At 39.5% G+C, this 15,830-nt stretch overlaps 1 protein-coding gene across 5 annotated transcripts in view; it reads right to left on the bottom strand.

The window, feature by feature from the left end:
- Positions 1-7,452: 7,452 nt before the first annotated feature.
- The window catches only part of LOC103177998 (U2 snRNP-associated SURP domain containing), a 46,937-nt gene continuing 38,559 nt past the window's right edge, over positions 7,453-15,830 (bottom strand). For all 5 annotated transcript variants that reach the window (XM_042339009.1, XM_042339008.1, XM_042339006.1 and 2 more), the window contains 7 exons: positions 15,473-15,568; positions 15,204-15,270; positions 14,452-14,617; positions 13,129-13,239; positions 11,763-11,890; positions 11,211-11,372; positions 7,453-7,973 (listed from right to left, as the gene is read on the bottom strand). In XM_042339009.1, the coding sequence (XP_042194943.1) occupies positions 7,835-7,973; positions 11,211-11,372; positions 11,763-11,890; positions 13,129-13,239; positions 14,452-14,617; positions 15,204-15,270; positions 15,473-15,568 (869 nt within the window). In that variant the 3' untranslated portion in view covers positions 7,453-7,834. The remainder of the gene's footprint in view (positions 7,974-11,210; positions 11,373-11,762; positions 11,891-13,128; positions 13,240-14,451; positions 14,618-15,203; positions 15,271-15,472; positions 15,569-15,830) is intronic.

Consider the following 15,830-nt stretch of genomic DNA (forward strand, 5'->3'; position numbering starts at 1 on the left):
CCTTTAATGATGATCTCAAGCTGCCACCGTGATCTTCAGCCTGGATTTATATCCTCCTTGATCATTTTACTGTCTGTAGGAATGATCAATCATGGTGAATGGCAGGACTAAAGCAGTGATTGGAAGTAGGAAACCAATAATATTCCCATTCCTGCTGACACTTGGAGGGCCATTTGTCACAATATAAAACGCATTTGTGTGAGAGATGGACGTACTGAGCTGCTTTAGGTATATAATAAGAAAGGGTCGTCATGAAAAGTGATTACCTCCTCCACTGAAACAGCAATTTGTTACAAGCATCTAGACATCAATATAACTCTTGTAAATACCTCACGCCATTTCAGTCAAGATCCTTGATGTTGAATCCACCCACTTTTGCCTCAGGACAAACTGAGCTTCCTGACGATGTGCTGCTCACACAGTAATCCCATCTCATTGCTGGGAAGTTTTCTAACTGAGAAACAGAACCACAGATTTAAGGATCACTAATTGGATGTGTATAGAACATGGACCTCTGTTACTGTAGAACATTGAATTGATGTTCAAATTAGAGCATTGGAGTAGCTTCTTAAAGTGGACAGGTAGAGTTTTAATGGCCTGTCAAGGGTATACCAGGATTTCTGGGTGCAGGCAGATGTTTTGTAGGATACAGGCTAGGTTTGAATGGTTCCAGTTATCACTGACTTTTTTGAGCCTACTTGGGAATGGAGTTTTCCAAAAAGTTAGCTGACCTCGGGCACTTATTTGGGGGAAATGTGTCCATCTATTTGCCCTATAGCTGTATCCATCAACTCCCTTAATGAAGCAAATATGGTGCTAGGACTCGTGCTCAGAAGAGGGAAGCTGTTTCGAATTAATTACTGTACATCGTGAATATGTGAATTGGACACTGCGTCAACAAATTTAAAATGGAATTTGGCAAAGAAATTATGTGTGAGTCAAAAGTACAATTTGGTTTATTTGATTCTCTTCTGGCTCTGATTATTTCAATGTTCCCATTATCAAAGGAGCAGCAGAACTCTGAAGTCCAGGAAACTCCCAACAACAACTTGCATTTATACTGCCCATGACATAGGGTACCAGGTAATCTCTGGTCTGTGCTGACCTGGCAGTGTCAGGGAGTTGTTGGGTTGGGATCTTACCACAGTGGACATTAGTGGGGTGTAAGGGCATGACTGGGCATGCAATAGCCTGCCAACACTCCCCAACAAAGCTTGGCAACAGATGGTGACTGGCCCACAGGGAACCATTACTGAGAAGAAAAGGAAATAGGAGTCAACGTTTTCATGAAAGCGATTTTTTTTAAAAAGGAAATTGAAATACTCAGGGGAAGACGATTGTGGAGCAGTGTAAACCAGGATTCAAAAAACAGAAATATGAATATGCTGCACTTATAATTCAACAAGTTGGAGTATCTATAGAGCGTTCCCCCAGGAGATTCGTGGGTTTGTGAGTAAATTCCACACAATAGATTTCACATGTGAGCCAGCAGATTAAGGCTTAGGACCATTGCTTGCATTTTGTACTTGCATTTAAATAAGAGATTCATTACTTTGGCTCTGGCTGATTATGCACTGCTTCCCTAATACAGGTGCATACTGCCAAAGGTCCATCAATTTACCAGCAACTCCTTGAGCTCTTCATATAGCTTTATGATCCAAAACCACAAAGCTAGATATTATTGACAATAGTCAAACCAAATAAAACTCACCTGGATCAGCCTTAGTAATTTCAGATTCTGAATATTATTTTCTAAGTATATCTTTTTGAAAGGATCATACTCTATTCCAAGGGACTAATGTTACAGTCATTTCTTTTCCTCCCTGATCATGTGAGAGGGTCTTTCAAGCTTGCATCTAAGCCAACAACAAAGCACCTCTTAGAGGAAGAACTTCCAGTATTATTCCAGTAACACATCCCACACCGATGCTCTCACACCCATAAGGAACTGCTTGATCCCCTTCCCCCCCATCCTTCTATGATATTGAGCAATGAGAAAATAGAAATAAGCAGGATGTCCTCAGTTACAGCAAAGCAGTGAGATTAATTTGAATGTTGGTTCTAGCGTTCTCTTCTGAAGATGCTGCCTACTGTTGGGCTAAAATTTAACAGGCATCAGATACCTTCCAGTAGCCCACCCTAGTGGCCATTCTTTATGTGTGAGCAAGTTAGGTGGCATTTATCAGGTGTATTTGTAACATTGTGCAGTTAGCACAATCATATGACAATTTCCAGTTATTATTAATAATAATCCTTGCATTTGATATAGCCCCTTATCACATCGTTGAGATGTCTCACAGAACTTCACAGAATAAACGGTAAAGTGGATTGATTATGTATTTTGTGGGTGAAAAACCAATAAACAAGAGAGTGCCCATCATGGAATGACTCAAACTGCTGAACTGTTTAGTGCTCTGCTACTAATCCACTCAATGCTAAGTGAATAAAACTATATTTAACTATGTGTACTTAAAAATAATGGAAAGTCAAGAATATAATAGTTTAAAGAGATCATGTACTGAGATCAAATTTTCCCCAGAAGGCGGCACAATTCGTCTCACTTCCTATTGTGAAAACATTGCTCCATCTCATTAGAAGATTGAACAATGCTGAGCACAATGGGTCGGTCACACAGTTGGGATAGTTTACCTCGACTGCCTCTTCATACTGACATTCCAATTTACCAAATTATCACAGCTTGAATCTTTCCGTCACCAGCGTTCTGTCTAGAGTATCAGTTTCTACTGATAATGCTAAGCTTATACTGCCCGGAACTGTGTAACAGAAACCCTGATTTTTACTTACTGGAAAAGGAAACTTGAGCAATACCTTTGTACTGCTTAGTTTCTGGGTCACAATATTGGTTACCACAGTGGGCAGCATTGGGGTAATCTTTGGTGTAGCATGTTTTGTATCATCATTGTACCATGCACCTTAATCATACATTTACACGTTTCTTTCTGATGCTCAGACTCTCACTTTGGACTTTGGCCCAATGTCCTAGGGCTCTTGGATTCTCAGTTCTATGATGCCTACAACTCAGCACTGGCCTCTCTCTGTATGCCATCAACCAATGAAAACTCCACATACTGAGGTCTCAAGCAACTCTTTATTGATGCTGGTGCTTGCTTTTGTAGAAAATATATACACGAGTTTTAATGCAGTGCATTATCCTCTGTATGCTAGATGGATGGCTCAAGATGGTTCACCTATAAAAAGGAAATAGAATAAGTTAATAGTGTACCAGAGATTTTACATCAGTCTAAAGCATTGGTACTTGAAACATCAGGTAATATTGTACAGAAAGTTTTTAATAACCAATGATTTTCAATACTCTACTAGAGCTATTCAGTTATGATATAAAACTTGCATTTATATAGTGCCCCTCACACAGGGTAGCACCCCAGAGGGCTTGACCGTGGTAGAGCACAATGCCAAGCCAAGAGGTGACTATAGGCACGGTCGAAAAGGAAAATCTTCAAGCATAACCTGAAAATGGGGGAAGCGGTAAGCCGGAGGGATACATCACAGAAGGAATGATGTTTACTGAATTAAGTAATGAATAATGGATTTAACAGCCTCAGATAACCCCTCCAAACTCTCCATACCAAACCCTTTAGTCACAACCTAGTTTTCTCTATGCACCTCCCTAGCCTGCTGGTTCAACACCATGTTTTCTTTTTAATTCTTACCATTCTTTCTGAAGGCCACAGTAGTACTGTATTTAATGTATTATTCTTACCTGGAAATGGAATCGGGAGAGATGCGAAAGAGAGGGAATCAAGCATTGATTGAGACTTTAAGCCAAGGTCACGTCTGCCTGATCAAGTGGATGATCAAGATCATATGTCAAAAAGAGACGGGAGTATTCCCGGTGGCCTGGCCAACAGTCCCCCAGATGAAATGGGTTATTCCTTTCATATCCATTTCTGGGACATTGCTGTGCACAATTGTGCTGACTCTTTTGCCTCCAAATACACTGCCACTCCATTTCACAGTAAATCTTGTGAAGCATTTTGAGATATCCTTCAGATATAAGGCTCTATCAAATGCAAGTTTATTATTATAAAATATTATCCTGCAAGTATCAAATTGGAAGTGTGTTTATAAGGTATATATATCAGCAAATAGATATGGTGGAACCTGGTGAATATGTGTACATTATTATAGAACCTGGTTTACCTGCACACCAAGCAGAAGCATTGCTGGCAAAAAAAAACCCTGCCTTGTGCACGTATTAAGTTGCACACATGCACACTCAGTTATTAAGGACATAATACAGTTGCTCTGAGCAGAGTTGTTGGCAACTGTATGCAACTTCACATATGCGCAGAACACTATATTTCCCCCTCCCCCGGTAACATCAAGGTCAGTCTCACAAGGTTAAACAGCACATTACTTTTATACAGTGTGTGGTGACGAGTCAGAAAAAGTTAGAGACTCAGAAACAAAGGGGGAGAATGAGAGGGCACGAGCATAGAATATTACAATGACAGTACAACTTCTAATGGAACAACATTTTAGTTAGCACCATTTGAATTTTGTGTCCAACCATCCACACTAGCTGTTTTGGAGCCAGTCCTAATTAATGCAGAACCGTGAATATTTTTGAACAAATCATAGGGTAAATAACAGGGCTTGTACATCATTAATATGAGTGGAACTATTCAATGTTGACACTGATTCCACTGTCAGCTCCATTAGGGATTGTGTCCATACCACTAAACTGCTAATAAATTATCCTAATAAATGGAAAGGTGCATTTAAGGGTAAATTTGACTTTCATTCAGAGTGAATTCTGCCACCTACTGGCCTCAACAATAACATCCTTAGGAACACAGGACTACAAGGCTGTAAAAGGCCTTCAGTCTATTCCTAATAAAAAAAACACACCCAAGTGCATCGGACATCAATTTCTTCACCAACTAGTTATCCTGAAATCATCAACAAAACCTGCCAATCACATGTAGGGGTCCATTCCACATATTCACCTGGTTCCACCATATCCAATTGCTGATTGATATACCTTACACACACACACTTCCAATTTGAATTTGCAGGATAATATTCTCATTTCTGTGTTCTATGTACAGCTTGCATTGATGTCTCATTAATGATATTAAATGCATTCACGCCTTTCACATTGGGAGGACATTTCATAGGATATGCTGTGCCTGTTTTGTGAATGCAGAGGCCGATTTGCACACAACAGTGTCCCACAAACATCCATGGAATGAGTGACCAATTTTTATTTTAGGGGGGGGTGTGATCCTTGTCCAGGACAATGGGAGAAATTCCCTTCTCTTTTCAAATAGTGCCATTGAATTTTTAACGTCCACCTCAACAGGCAGATGAGATCTCAGTTTAATATCTCGAACGCAGCACATCCCAGCACTACACTGGAGTGTCAGCCTACGCTATGAGTTCCAAGCCCTAACGTATAACTTGAACCCACATCCTTCTGACTCAGAGGCAAAAGTGCCACCAACTGAGCCAGGCTGTTAAACATTCTCCAGGACAGAAACCATGTGTAACAAAATTATACTATCATTCCCCAGCATACTGTAATTCCTCAGATTGCTTTCATACTGGCACAACACACTTTACCTATAGACAACTAGTCAAAAAANTTAGCTTAATGCATTACATCCTTAAAAAAATATATCTATACCCAAAAATTACTAAAATGTACAAGTGAATTCAGCTTTCACAAGTTGGACGACCTCAACTTCAGGTGAAAAAAAGTTATGGATCTTGCTGCAGGCAGTGCCTCAGAATAGTTGGGCATATCTCAGTGCCCATATGGATAACAGATAGCTGTGCCATCAGAGAGGTGTGAAGAACAAGCAAATGACAATGCAAAATGTCATCCCAGGTCATACAAGCATTATTATTATTCTACTTATGAATCTCCTGGTGGTTGACTGGAGAATTGCATTGAGAGTAATAACAATTAGCCTTGTATTTGATTATAGCGCCTTATCACGTCTTCAAGACTTCTCAAAGTGTCTCACAGAATAGACTGAAGTGAAATGACTGTATATTATGTGGGTAAATTGCGCACAATGTTGTCCCACAAACAGTCATGGATTGAGTGACCAAATTATTATTATATTTAGAAGTGAGGAAACAGATTGCTTGCCTGTTTTCTCTCAATGACTTGCATTAACATAAGAGTACTCTTCACAACCTGTAGCGTATTGGAGCATTTTCAACTGGAATCGAGGTACAAATAAAGCTAGGACTATTTATATTAAAAGACTGCCATTTACATTAGTAAGTAAACTTGGTTTTGTAGGACAAAACTACAATCAAAATAGACGTGGAGATCAAGATAATACATTTTCTTTCCAACACCAAGAACTATGTGGTGATAACTTACTGTCAGATTTATGTATAACACCGTACAAATTTCTCATTTGAAGATCACCTTGTAGATAAGATTAAATGGCAAAGGGTAGTGGAAATCATTAGGGTAATGTGGGAGAAGTGTACATTTTATCATTGCTTTGTATTTGATCTATCTGCACTTTCCAATATTTTAACTTGCTCTGCAGTTGTTTACCTGAACCCTGAGAGCTTAACCAGTCTGTGTGTAACGCTGTAACACATGAAAAATCCTTGCCAGAAATCAACCAAGCTTGGAATAGAGATCCGAGAGGCTGGGCCGCCCCATCTAATGTCCGATTTTGAAAGAATGATGTTCGTATTGTACTCAAAAAGTAATCTTCACCTTGCACTGCGGGTTTAACTCTGTGAATTTCAAAAACAAAAACAGCAATGGAACTGGAACAGTTTACATTGCAATTTATTGACAAGAAAACGCAGAACTAAAAAATAAAGGATCTTTTTTTTCTTAGCCAAGAGTCTTCTGAAAACAGCTGAGGAAAATGGTTGGTAGGATTCCCTCCTCATATTGCTCCAACACAAGAGTTTCACTCGAGCTGAACAAGAAGCACGACTGACTGCATTTGGAGGTTTGTAGGCTCAACTATCTCAACGTCCTAACCAAAGGTCATTTTTTTTTGTTTTAGAAGGTCCTGGAGGATGGAAAAGTGGTGAGATCTACAATAGCACTTACAACAAAGACAGGGTCTTTCATATGATGTTGGGAGTTCTAATTCATATTCCAAATACTATCAGTTTTGCATATTGAATTCCACATCAAACAGATTAAGCAGGCTGGCTGAAATTATAGCCAAGCTGCAGCTTTTGTGACAAACAGTTTGTCATAAGCTGCTAAAACCACAGAGAATTAGAAGTTTGCATGAACGGTTTTAAAATGCAGCCTGCGTGACAAATGAAAGATATAGACTCCAAGTCAAGTGTCAAGACCGCTGGGTGAACAAATCCATACGGTATTAGGCTACATTTTCTTCAAATACTGTATTAATGGTTCAATGGTTCAAACATTATGGCATTTGCTTTATTACAAAAGAAGAAATTATATAATTTTCTGTGCTGATTTTTATTCAACTCTCATTGAAATGTTAAAAATTACAAAAGGAAAACATTTCTGCTTCAGGCTTCCTCATACACCTATTCAAATACGACACGACTACTGCTGGTGGAGACACGGAGGTTTCTGATGAGAAGTCTAACATAAAAAGGATCTGTTTTTTTTACACAATCTATACGACAAGTCTAGGGAGCCATAGCACTAAAGTCGTCAAATTCATTCATATACAAAAAAAAGCACACAGATTTACTGGAGTTGAATATTCATAATGAATATATGTGCATTCAAAAAAAAAGTCAGGAATAAGATTCCTTAACAGTTTGTTTCAGGCACAGGACAAAACTAAAAATGACAGAAAAGGTTGTGGACAGTTCACTAGTGTTTGCTTTTCTTGGATTTCTTGTGCGATCGGTGTGGAGATCTGGATTGGGATCTAGACTTTTTAGACGATTTCCTGGGCGTCTTCGAACGTGACCGTTTCGACCTTTTAGGCGTCCGTGAGCCAGACCGCGATCTGCAATAGGAACATAGTAAAAATCAGCAACTATTCAAAATTATTCACATAGATCACTTAGCTTCAACCAAAGAACCTGCGCTAAAAATAATGACCTATAATTAACTAATGAATATAAAAGTGGCATTATCTTGAGACAATATCCCAACAATGTTGCGCTAAATCGGGTAATCCAATTTATGTACCAGGTTCAGAAAAACAGAAACTGGATATCTTAAATAATATAATAATTTTCCAGGGATATCCCTCTCCCCCAACATAATTGTCACTCAATCCACGACACTGCTGTACACAACTGGCTGCTGCATTTCCTCCACAAAATACAGTCAATCCACTTTACAATATTCTGTGAAGCGCTTTGAGATGTCTCAATGACATAAGGTGCTATATCAAATGCAAGAATTATTATTAATATTATTATTGAAGCTATCCACTGTCACAAATGAAACCCATTTAAGACAATGCCTCATGTCAATAAGATCAGCCCATCTTATAATGAACATATTTAAAATAGTTAGAATAGTGGAAAACTTGCAGGATTTCAACTGACATTTTGTTCATCAATAATTACTGCGCGCGGCTCAATAGCATACACTTAGACCATGTCAGAAAAGATCGGATCACACATTTTGGATTAGTTTTCCATGTACATCTAGTATTACTGATTCAAAGTGACAGCATAAGGAAAATACTTCAGCGTAATGTCCGGAGAATGTAACAAGCAAACCCGAGAGTGGATGGTGCATGGGTCTGCCACTGCTCAGGCCAGTAAATTGCTTTCTGAAACGAATTTCTATTGCACAGTTTGGCAATGCTGGAACAGTGATGATTGAGCCACGTATCTCCTCGATTAAACAAACATGCACATCTTTCTACAGGTCAGATCGCACACTGCAAGAACCAATTACAGTCACTGTAATTATACCTTGCAAGGCTGAGGTTATATTTGGGGCATTTAATGGGTTTTCTTCCATTGTAAATTTGGGTTCACGTACAGTTGAGTGCAAAAAAAGACTTCAATATATGAATGTTTCAGTTTTATCATGCTCAAATATTTAATAATAACTGCACTTAATATTGCAACTTTCACGTCAGGAAAGGATATCTCAAAGCACGCAGTAGATTCTGCATTTTGTGGACAAACACATCAGTCAATTTGCATATAATATTTTTGGGGTCAGCTGGGTGTCTGACACATGGGGAAACCCGTCACTGTGCTTAAGAGTACCCAAACCAAACTGAGAATTCCAAGCATCCCACCTATACATGGAAACTCCTAGAGATAGATTGTTTGAATGCACTTTCTCCTTGAGGGACGCGTCCTGCTTACCTAATTACAGAAAGTATTAGGCACATGTTGACAAGAGCCAAGCCTTGGGGACCCCAGCGTGTGGGTTGGGATACTGCTGGAGTCTAACCAGCTAAAATCACATAACTTCTGGTACTGTCTAGCAAGGTTTCCTGCTGCTTGTCCAGCTAGGACCACCCTACCCTTTAGGACTTTGGTTTGCAGGATTTGCATGGGATGACTCCCTGCCCCCAGTGGCTATAACGATGTTCCACAAATAGCCATGAAGCAAAAATGACAAATTTTATCTTGGCCAGGACACGAGGAGAAAGTCCTTTCTCTTTTCAAATAGTGCTGTCGGATCTTTAACACCCACCTAAATGAGACGTGTTTTACGCCTCATTTGAAGGCATCTCCAGCAATGCGGCACTGCATTGAATTGTTAGCCTAAACTGTGAGTTCAAACTCTCAACATTCTGACTCAGCGAGAAGAGTGCCACGAATTGAACCGGGCTAATACCCTATTTAGCATTGTTCTGAGCCTGCAAATTAGTCAAAAGGAGGATAAAGCCACATAGCAGTTGACTGCTGATCTTTACAGAAAGTAAGGTTAGCAGATGTTCTTCCTGTCACCTGCAGGACCCTGAAATGAGTGAAACATGAAACCTGCTACATTAAATCAGCAGCCACAAACCACATCCAAGTGTGCATCGGCCAACAATATAAAACTGCCTCTAGATTGGCAATCAATCTGGAATAACAACCAAATGTCTGGTGTTGTAAATAGAAAATGTCACATTAATTCACCACAGAGTGCTCTATCTGAGGTTTGTGTAGAGGAGATGGAGCTTCTTTCGCATCCCACTATGCTACATTTCACTTGTGCGCTTGATACTGATATGAGGTACTCAAGTAGGAAAGTATCTACTTCTCAGTCTTAACGCCACTGATTTAACAAAAAACAGAATATAACATAAAATGACAGATAATGATAGGCACAGAAACGGGCCATTCAACCCACATAGCCTATGTCAGTGTATATGCTCCACACGAGCTTCTGCGTCTCCTAACATCTCTATTCCCCTCTCCTTCATGCATGCATCAAGTTTCCTCTTAGAAATCTTGATTCTTTTTGCTTCAATTACCGCTTACAGCAAAGAAGTTCCTCCTGAACTCAATAAAATTGGTCATTCACTTCATGGCTGTTTGTGGAATACTGCTGCGCACAATTGGCTGCTTTTCACCCACAAAACATACAGTCAATTCACTTTACAGTATATTCCATGAAGCAATGAGGCACTATAACAAATGCAAGCAATATTATTCATAAATTTACTTTTAGATCTGCTACTAGCCATCTTATATTTATGCCACTTCATTTTGGACACAGCTGCAAGTGTAAAACAGCTGATTGACTTCCACCTTAATGAATCCTTTCATGATCTTAAATACTTCTATCAGGTCCCTCTTAATCACCTCATCTCAAAAGAGGAAAGCTCCAACCTATCCAATTTTTCTTGAAAGCTCATCCCTAGTAATACCCTTGTAAATCTACACTGCACTCTGCAATGCTACAATATCCTTCCTATAATAGTGACCAGAATTGCACAGTATTGCAAATGTAGTCTAACCCATCTGCCTGTTCAGGGGGATGTTAAAGGTCCACTGGCACTATTCGAAAAGAGAAGGCAGTTTCTCGGCCCCAATATCCCAAAATAAAATTGGACATTCTCTCCATGGATGTTGGTAGGACATTGCAGTGTACAAATTCGATGTGGCGTTTCCCCAAGAAATACAGAGTCACACCGCTTGACAGTGAATCCTGCAAAGCGCTTTGAGACATGCTTTGTGCTTCTCAAAGTGCTTTGTAGAACAACTTGCATTTCGTGGGCGAAATATAAATATACCAAACCCAGTAAATTAACACATGGGCTCCACATACAACATACCTTTTGGATTTTTTACTTATATCTTTCGGGGTTTCTTTATGTGATCGGGAGTGGGGACTGTCTTTGGTACGTGATCTGTCGGAGCGCTCTGACCTTGGGGATGGAGATTTGACACGCCGGCTGATGCGAGTCGGACTGACAGATGTACTGTGTTTCCGCTTCCTGTCAAATCAGCAACAGATTAATTAACACAATCAGTCCTAATACTTAAAGTCCTAACAAAGTACAGAATTCACCATCTTATGAGGCAGCAAACACTTTTTTTTCCTATACTCTGGTGTTTCTAAATATATCAAATGCAAGGATTATTATTATTAATATATAACTGACTAAGTCATTCTCTTTCAAAAACAGATTGGCTTTCATATATATGCGCAAAGCAAACGATAGACAAAGCAAAGTGCGGTGAAAGGTGAAGTTATTTAACACACCTGACCCTTGTGGTATCCTTAACATACGAAAATACAGATCTACACTTTACTGCATTTTTATGCACAAAATACACAATTTACTCAAACTTTTCATAAAGTGTCAATCAGACTAAAACTGTACCTTTCTTTGTTTGAAGGGGATGAAGAACTCTCCCGTTCTTTCCTATCTTTTACACGTGCCTCTGATTTGATTATATCCTTGTCCTTTTTGTCTCGTTCCCTCTCTCTTTCCATTTCCTTCTCCTTCTCCTAAACATAACAAAAACACAGCTAAGGTCACACAATGCAGGTATAATAAGCATTCAGTTAACAAAATGATGCAAGCAAAAATATTTTAAAAATTTAAAATAGAGGAAGGATCTCAGCCAGCTTGACACTTTCCTGGTGCTGAATTCGCTGGCTGCATTTTTCCCTCTCTAGAGTAGAGGCATCAAAACAAATTGCCCCCACTGTCTGGACCCTTAACCCAAAGTAATGACCATCAAACTGATTGAGTTCAAGTTTTCAAATCCCTTCATGCCCTGACACCTCCCTACCTCTCCGACCTACTTACTCCCCAACCCACTTCTTGTGCCCTCTGTTGCACCATCGGTGGCTGTGCTTTCAGCCACTACTCCCGAAATCGCACCCAAAGACCTTTATATTCGATCGTACCATCTCCCCCCTCCCTCCGGCTCGGCGTCATGCTCCGCCACTATCAAGCACTCCGGGATGCTACCTTACATGAGGGGCGCTAAATAAATGCTGTTGTATCAACTGGGATTACCTCATTTCATTTTTGTTAACTTACAATTTGTCACATTTTTATTCACTTTAAGCAGGTCATATCTTGTTGCAGAGTCAATCATTTGTTTGTACTACTATGAGTGCTGGTTACAGTAGTTAAGAAAGAGATACGGATGAAGAAGGCCTTTGATCTGATCTTCCCAGAATACCTAACCTAATAGCTCCCCATTACAACATCAAGCACTTTCTTGAATGAACCGTGTTCTGGGGAGACGTATTTAGACTGGCGAATGGGGAGACAGAAATCTAAACACAGAAAGCTTTCTGTCTACTCATGCGAGGAAAATCAGCACACAGGTTGAGGGTGTGAAGAGGCCAGCACAGTGCCTCCACCAATATATCTCTTCAGCCAGCAGTTCTCCCTCCCAACACAAGAGGGCTAAGATTGGGACATTCAGGAGTTTCTCTCCCACCCACCCCAGAGAAAAAGAAGATGGGATATATGAGCACCATCAATTACAACAACAATTTGCATTTATATAGTGCCCTTCATGTGGGGTAGCATTTGAATGCTTAACAGTGGTGGCGATGCCGAAACAGGGAGAGGGGAGATGATGGTAGAAAGGTCTTCAGGTGTGATTTAAAGACAGTCAACGAGCGGACTAAGCAGAGGGTTTGAGGCAGAGTTTCAGAAGGTACATTATGGTTCATTAAGAAACCGTGGCACAAGCAAATCAGAATGATATGTGTACGGTACTCACTCTTTGAAGCAGTTTGTCTCTGTAATGTTCCACTTGGTCCTGAATATTCTGACCAGCCTTTTTAGGCCTTTTTCCCGATTCTATCTCATCCTGGAACTTCATTACTTTCAACTGAAAAACAAGTGAAATAAATTTGTAATTAAAAGGAGCCACACACCACCAACAAGCTAATTTCATAAAATCCAAACACCATTTTTGTTTCTTTATGTTGAAAAAGCCTCTTCAAACAGAAACCTATCAACTGAGAGGTAGACCCGAGTCATTTGTTGGAAATCTATTAAGCCATTCCAGATTTATTTTATTTCTATTATATACGGAGAGTGTGCCTCCCTGTCTCTTCTACACCGACGAAGAAATTATGCTTCATCCCTCCCCTGCGCTTAGTACAAGAGTTTTTAATAACCAATCATTAGGATTGGCAGCTCTTGAAACTGAGAACTGACAACCACTGGAGACCAAAGGGCTGTTGTCTGAAACCAATGTTGCTGACAGACCTCAGTGAACCAAGGTCTGAAAATTTAAAGGAATTTGAGCAGAAGAAACAACATCACCTTGTGGTACTGAAATGTTATTTAAATCAAAAGTATAATGACCTTTTGGGGGCAGGAATGCACAAGTCAATTTAATTCTAATGTTACATTTTTGTTTATAAAGTCCAGGAAAATAGCAAAGGCATGCCCAGCAAATCCGCATTAATACCATGTAAACCCTCTGCTCAGTTGAGGTGCCTCATGACAAACAGTGAACTGATAACTCTGGCTTAACTGGTTGCTACCACTAAAGTCATCATGCTGTCAATATCCCGACCACATTTATTTATGTATTTATACATAATGCCTAACTCGCCACTGAGCCCTTTCCCCTTGGAGCGATGAATTTTCAGGATTTTACTGAAGCTCAGGCACTAAATTCTCCCACAAAATATTCAGTCAATTTACTTTACAGTATAAAGCACCTGTGAAGCATTTGAGACGTCGCAAAGATGCGATAAGATGCTATATCAAATTCAACAATTATTATTGTATGAATGACCACTGGGAAAGGTACCAGAGGACTGCTATCCGTGTAACTATAATGCAGCATTTGCTTGGTATCTTGAACACAGAGGAGGTAAGAGAAAAATAAACAGGTTAAGTGTAACGGTCAACTACAAACATCAGAAACAGCTGATTTGCTAACAAAAACACTTCAGGCATCTCTACACACATCACAAAATTCGCAGTATCCAATATTTTTATAATTGCTTGTGAAGCTATGATTCGGCACTAGTTAGGAATAATCTTAACCTAAACTTTCTGAGCAATACAACATAGGGAATCTCACCTCAATTTCTCGAAGTTTTGCACGCTTTTCTTCAGACATTTCAGAGTACTTCAATGGCCTGCTTTCCATTGGCTCCTCTTTCATTGGGTTGGAAAAATAATATTGTTCCTCTGACCTAGAGTTATCGTCATCATCATCTTCATCGCTTTCCTTCAGCTGAACATCTCTGTCAATCACCACACACACACAATCTTGGATCCTTATAACATTCAAGAAAAAACTTCCCAACTGTATTACAAAATAACTCATAATAGTGTGTCTCATATAAAGAAGACATGGTTTTCTATCCACCAAATACTGTAGAACCCCTTTATAAAGTGCTTTGTTATAACACAGGCTTACTTATACCACGACTGGGGTGTGGACCCCAATATTCACTTCAAAATCTACGATTATAGACTTCTTGTTTGATTGATTTGGAGGTGCTGGCGGCTAGGGTGGTGGTGAAGAAGAGGCCCCATTCTATGCTTTATGTTCAAATCATTTAATAGTGCATTAAACACTTTTCATCCCTGCAATACTGCATATTTAAAGGAAAATTAAAAAAAAACACCCTCACAGCCACTGCAAGAAGAGAATACACAATGGAGAACAGGGAAAACCAAGCTCATTCCACTCACAAGAATGATCAGAACTCATTGCGAGTTCATTCCTTCTCAGCCCTTAGGGTTTTGTCTCCAGTGCAATAAGCTGTTTTTCCACTGTTCCCTGTTGCGCATCTGCCACTACGAAGTGTCAAATCATCAACATACGTTTGCTGTTCCTCCTCTTCCGATTCGGTAGGCTGATCAAAAAGCTCCCATTTTGACGTCGTTACAGCTATAAGAATAGCACACAGCGTTAATGAAGGCAATAATTGCTAATATGCTTGCTGCTAGTTTAATCAGTAACAAAAAGGTGCTTTCTCAAAAGCGTTAGAGTTGTTAGTAAAGTTAAATCTCGTAAAAGCTTGGTATAAATCAGACATTTCCATTTTGCGTGCATTGCTGCGAGCATGTTAAACAATTATTTTACAACATACCTTGAGATTCTAATTGTGCTTCATCTACAGCTTCCCATTTTGAAGGAGCAACTTTAAACACCGACTGAAACTTCTTGGACTCTTCAAGGCCATCGACTGATGAAAAAATAAAGACAGTTAATAAAAAAAACAATTAGCCAAAAACGTAGGATTATAGTCAGGTCTTTTAATCAGAAATGGGAACGGAGCTATAAAAAGGCACAATGGATTGAGAAAATGAAGCAATAAAATACTGAAGACTGCATGATAGCATCTTGGCTGTTGCTCAGTCTGTCATGTGAGCAGATTCTGTCTTTACTGTCAAAGTCATTTAAGTTTTCCTTCCTACTTCACTCTTTAGACCCATAAAAAGAGTAGA

Source organism: Callorhinchus milii, unplaced genomic scaffold (genome assembly GCF_018977255.1).
Source record: "Callorhinchus milii isolate IMCB2004 unplaced genomic scaffold, IMCB_Cmil_1.0 Scaffold11, whole genome shotgun sequence".
NCBI lineage: Eukaryota > Metazoa > Chordata > Chondrichthyes > Chimaeriformes > Callorhinchidae > Callorhinchus > Callorhinchus milii.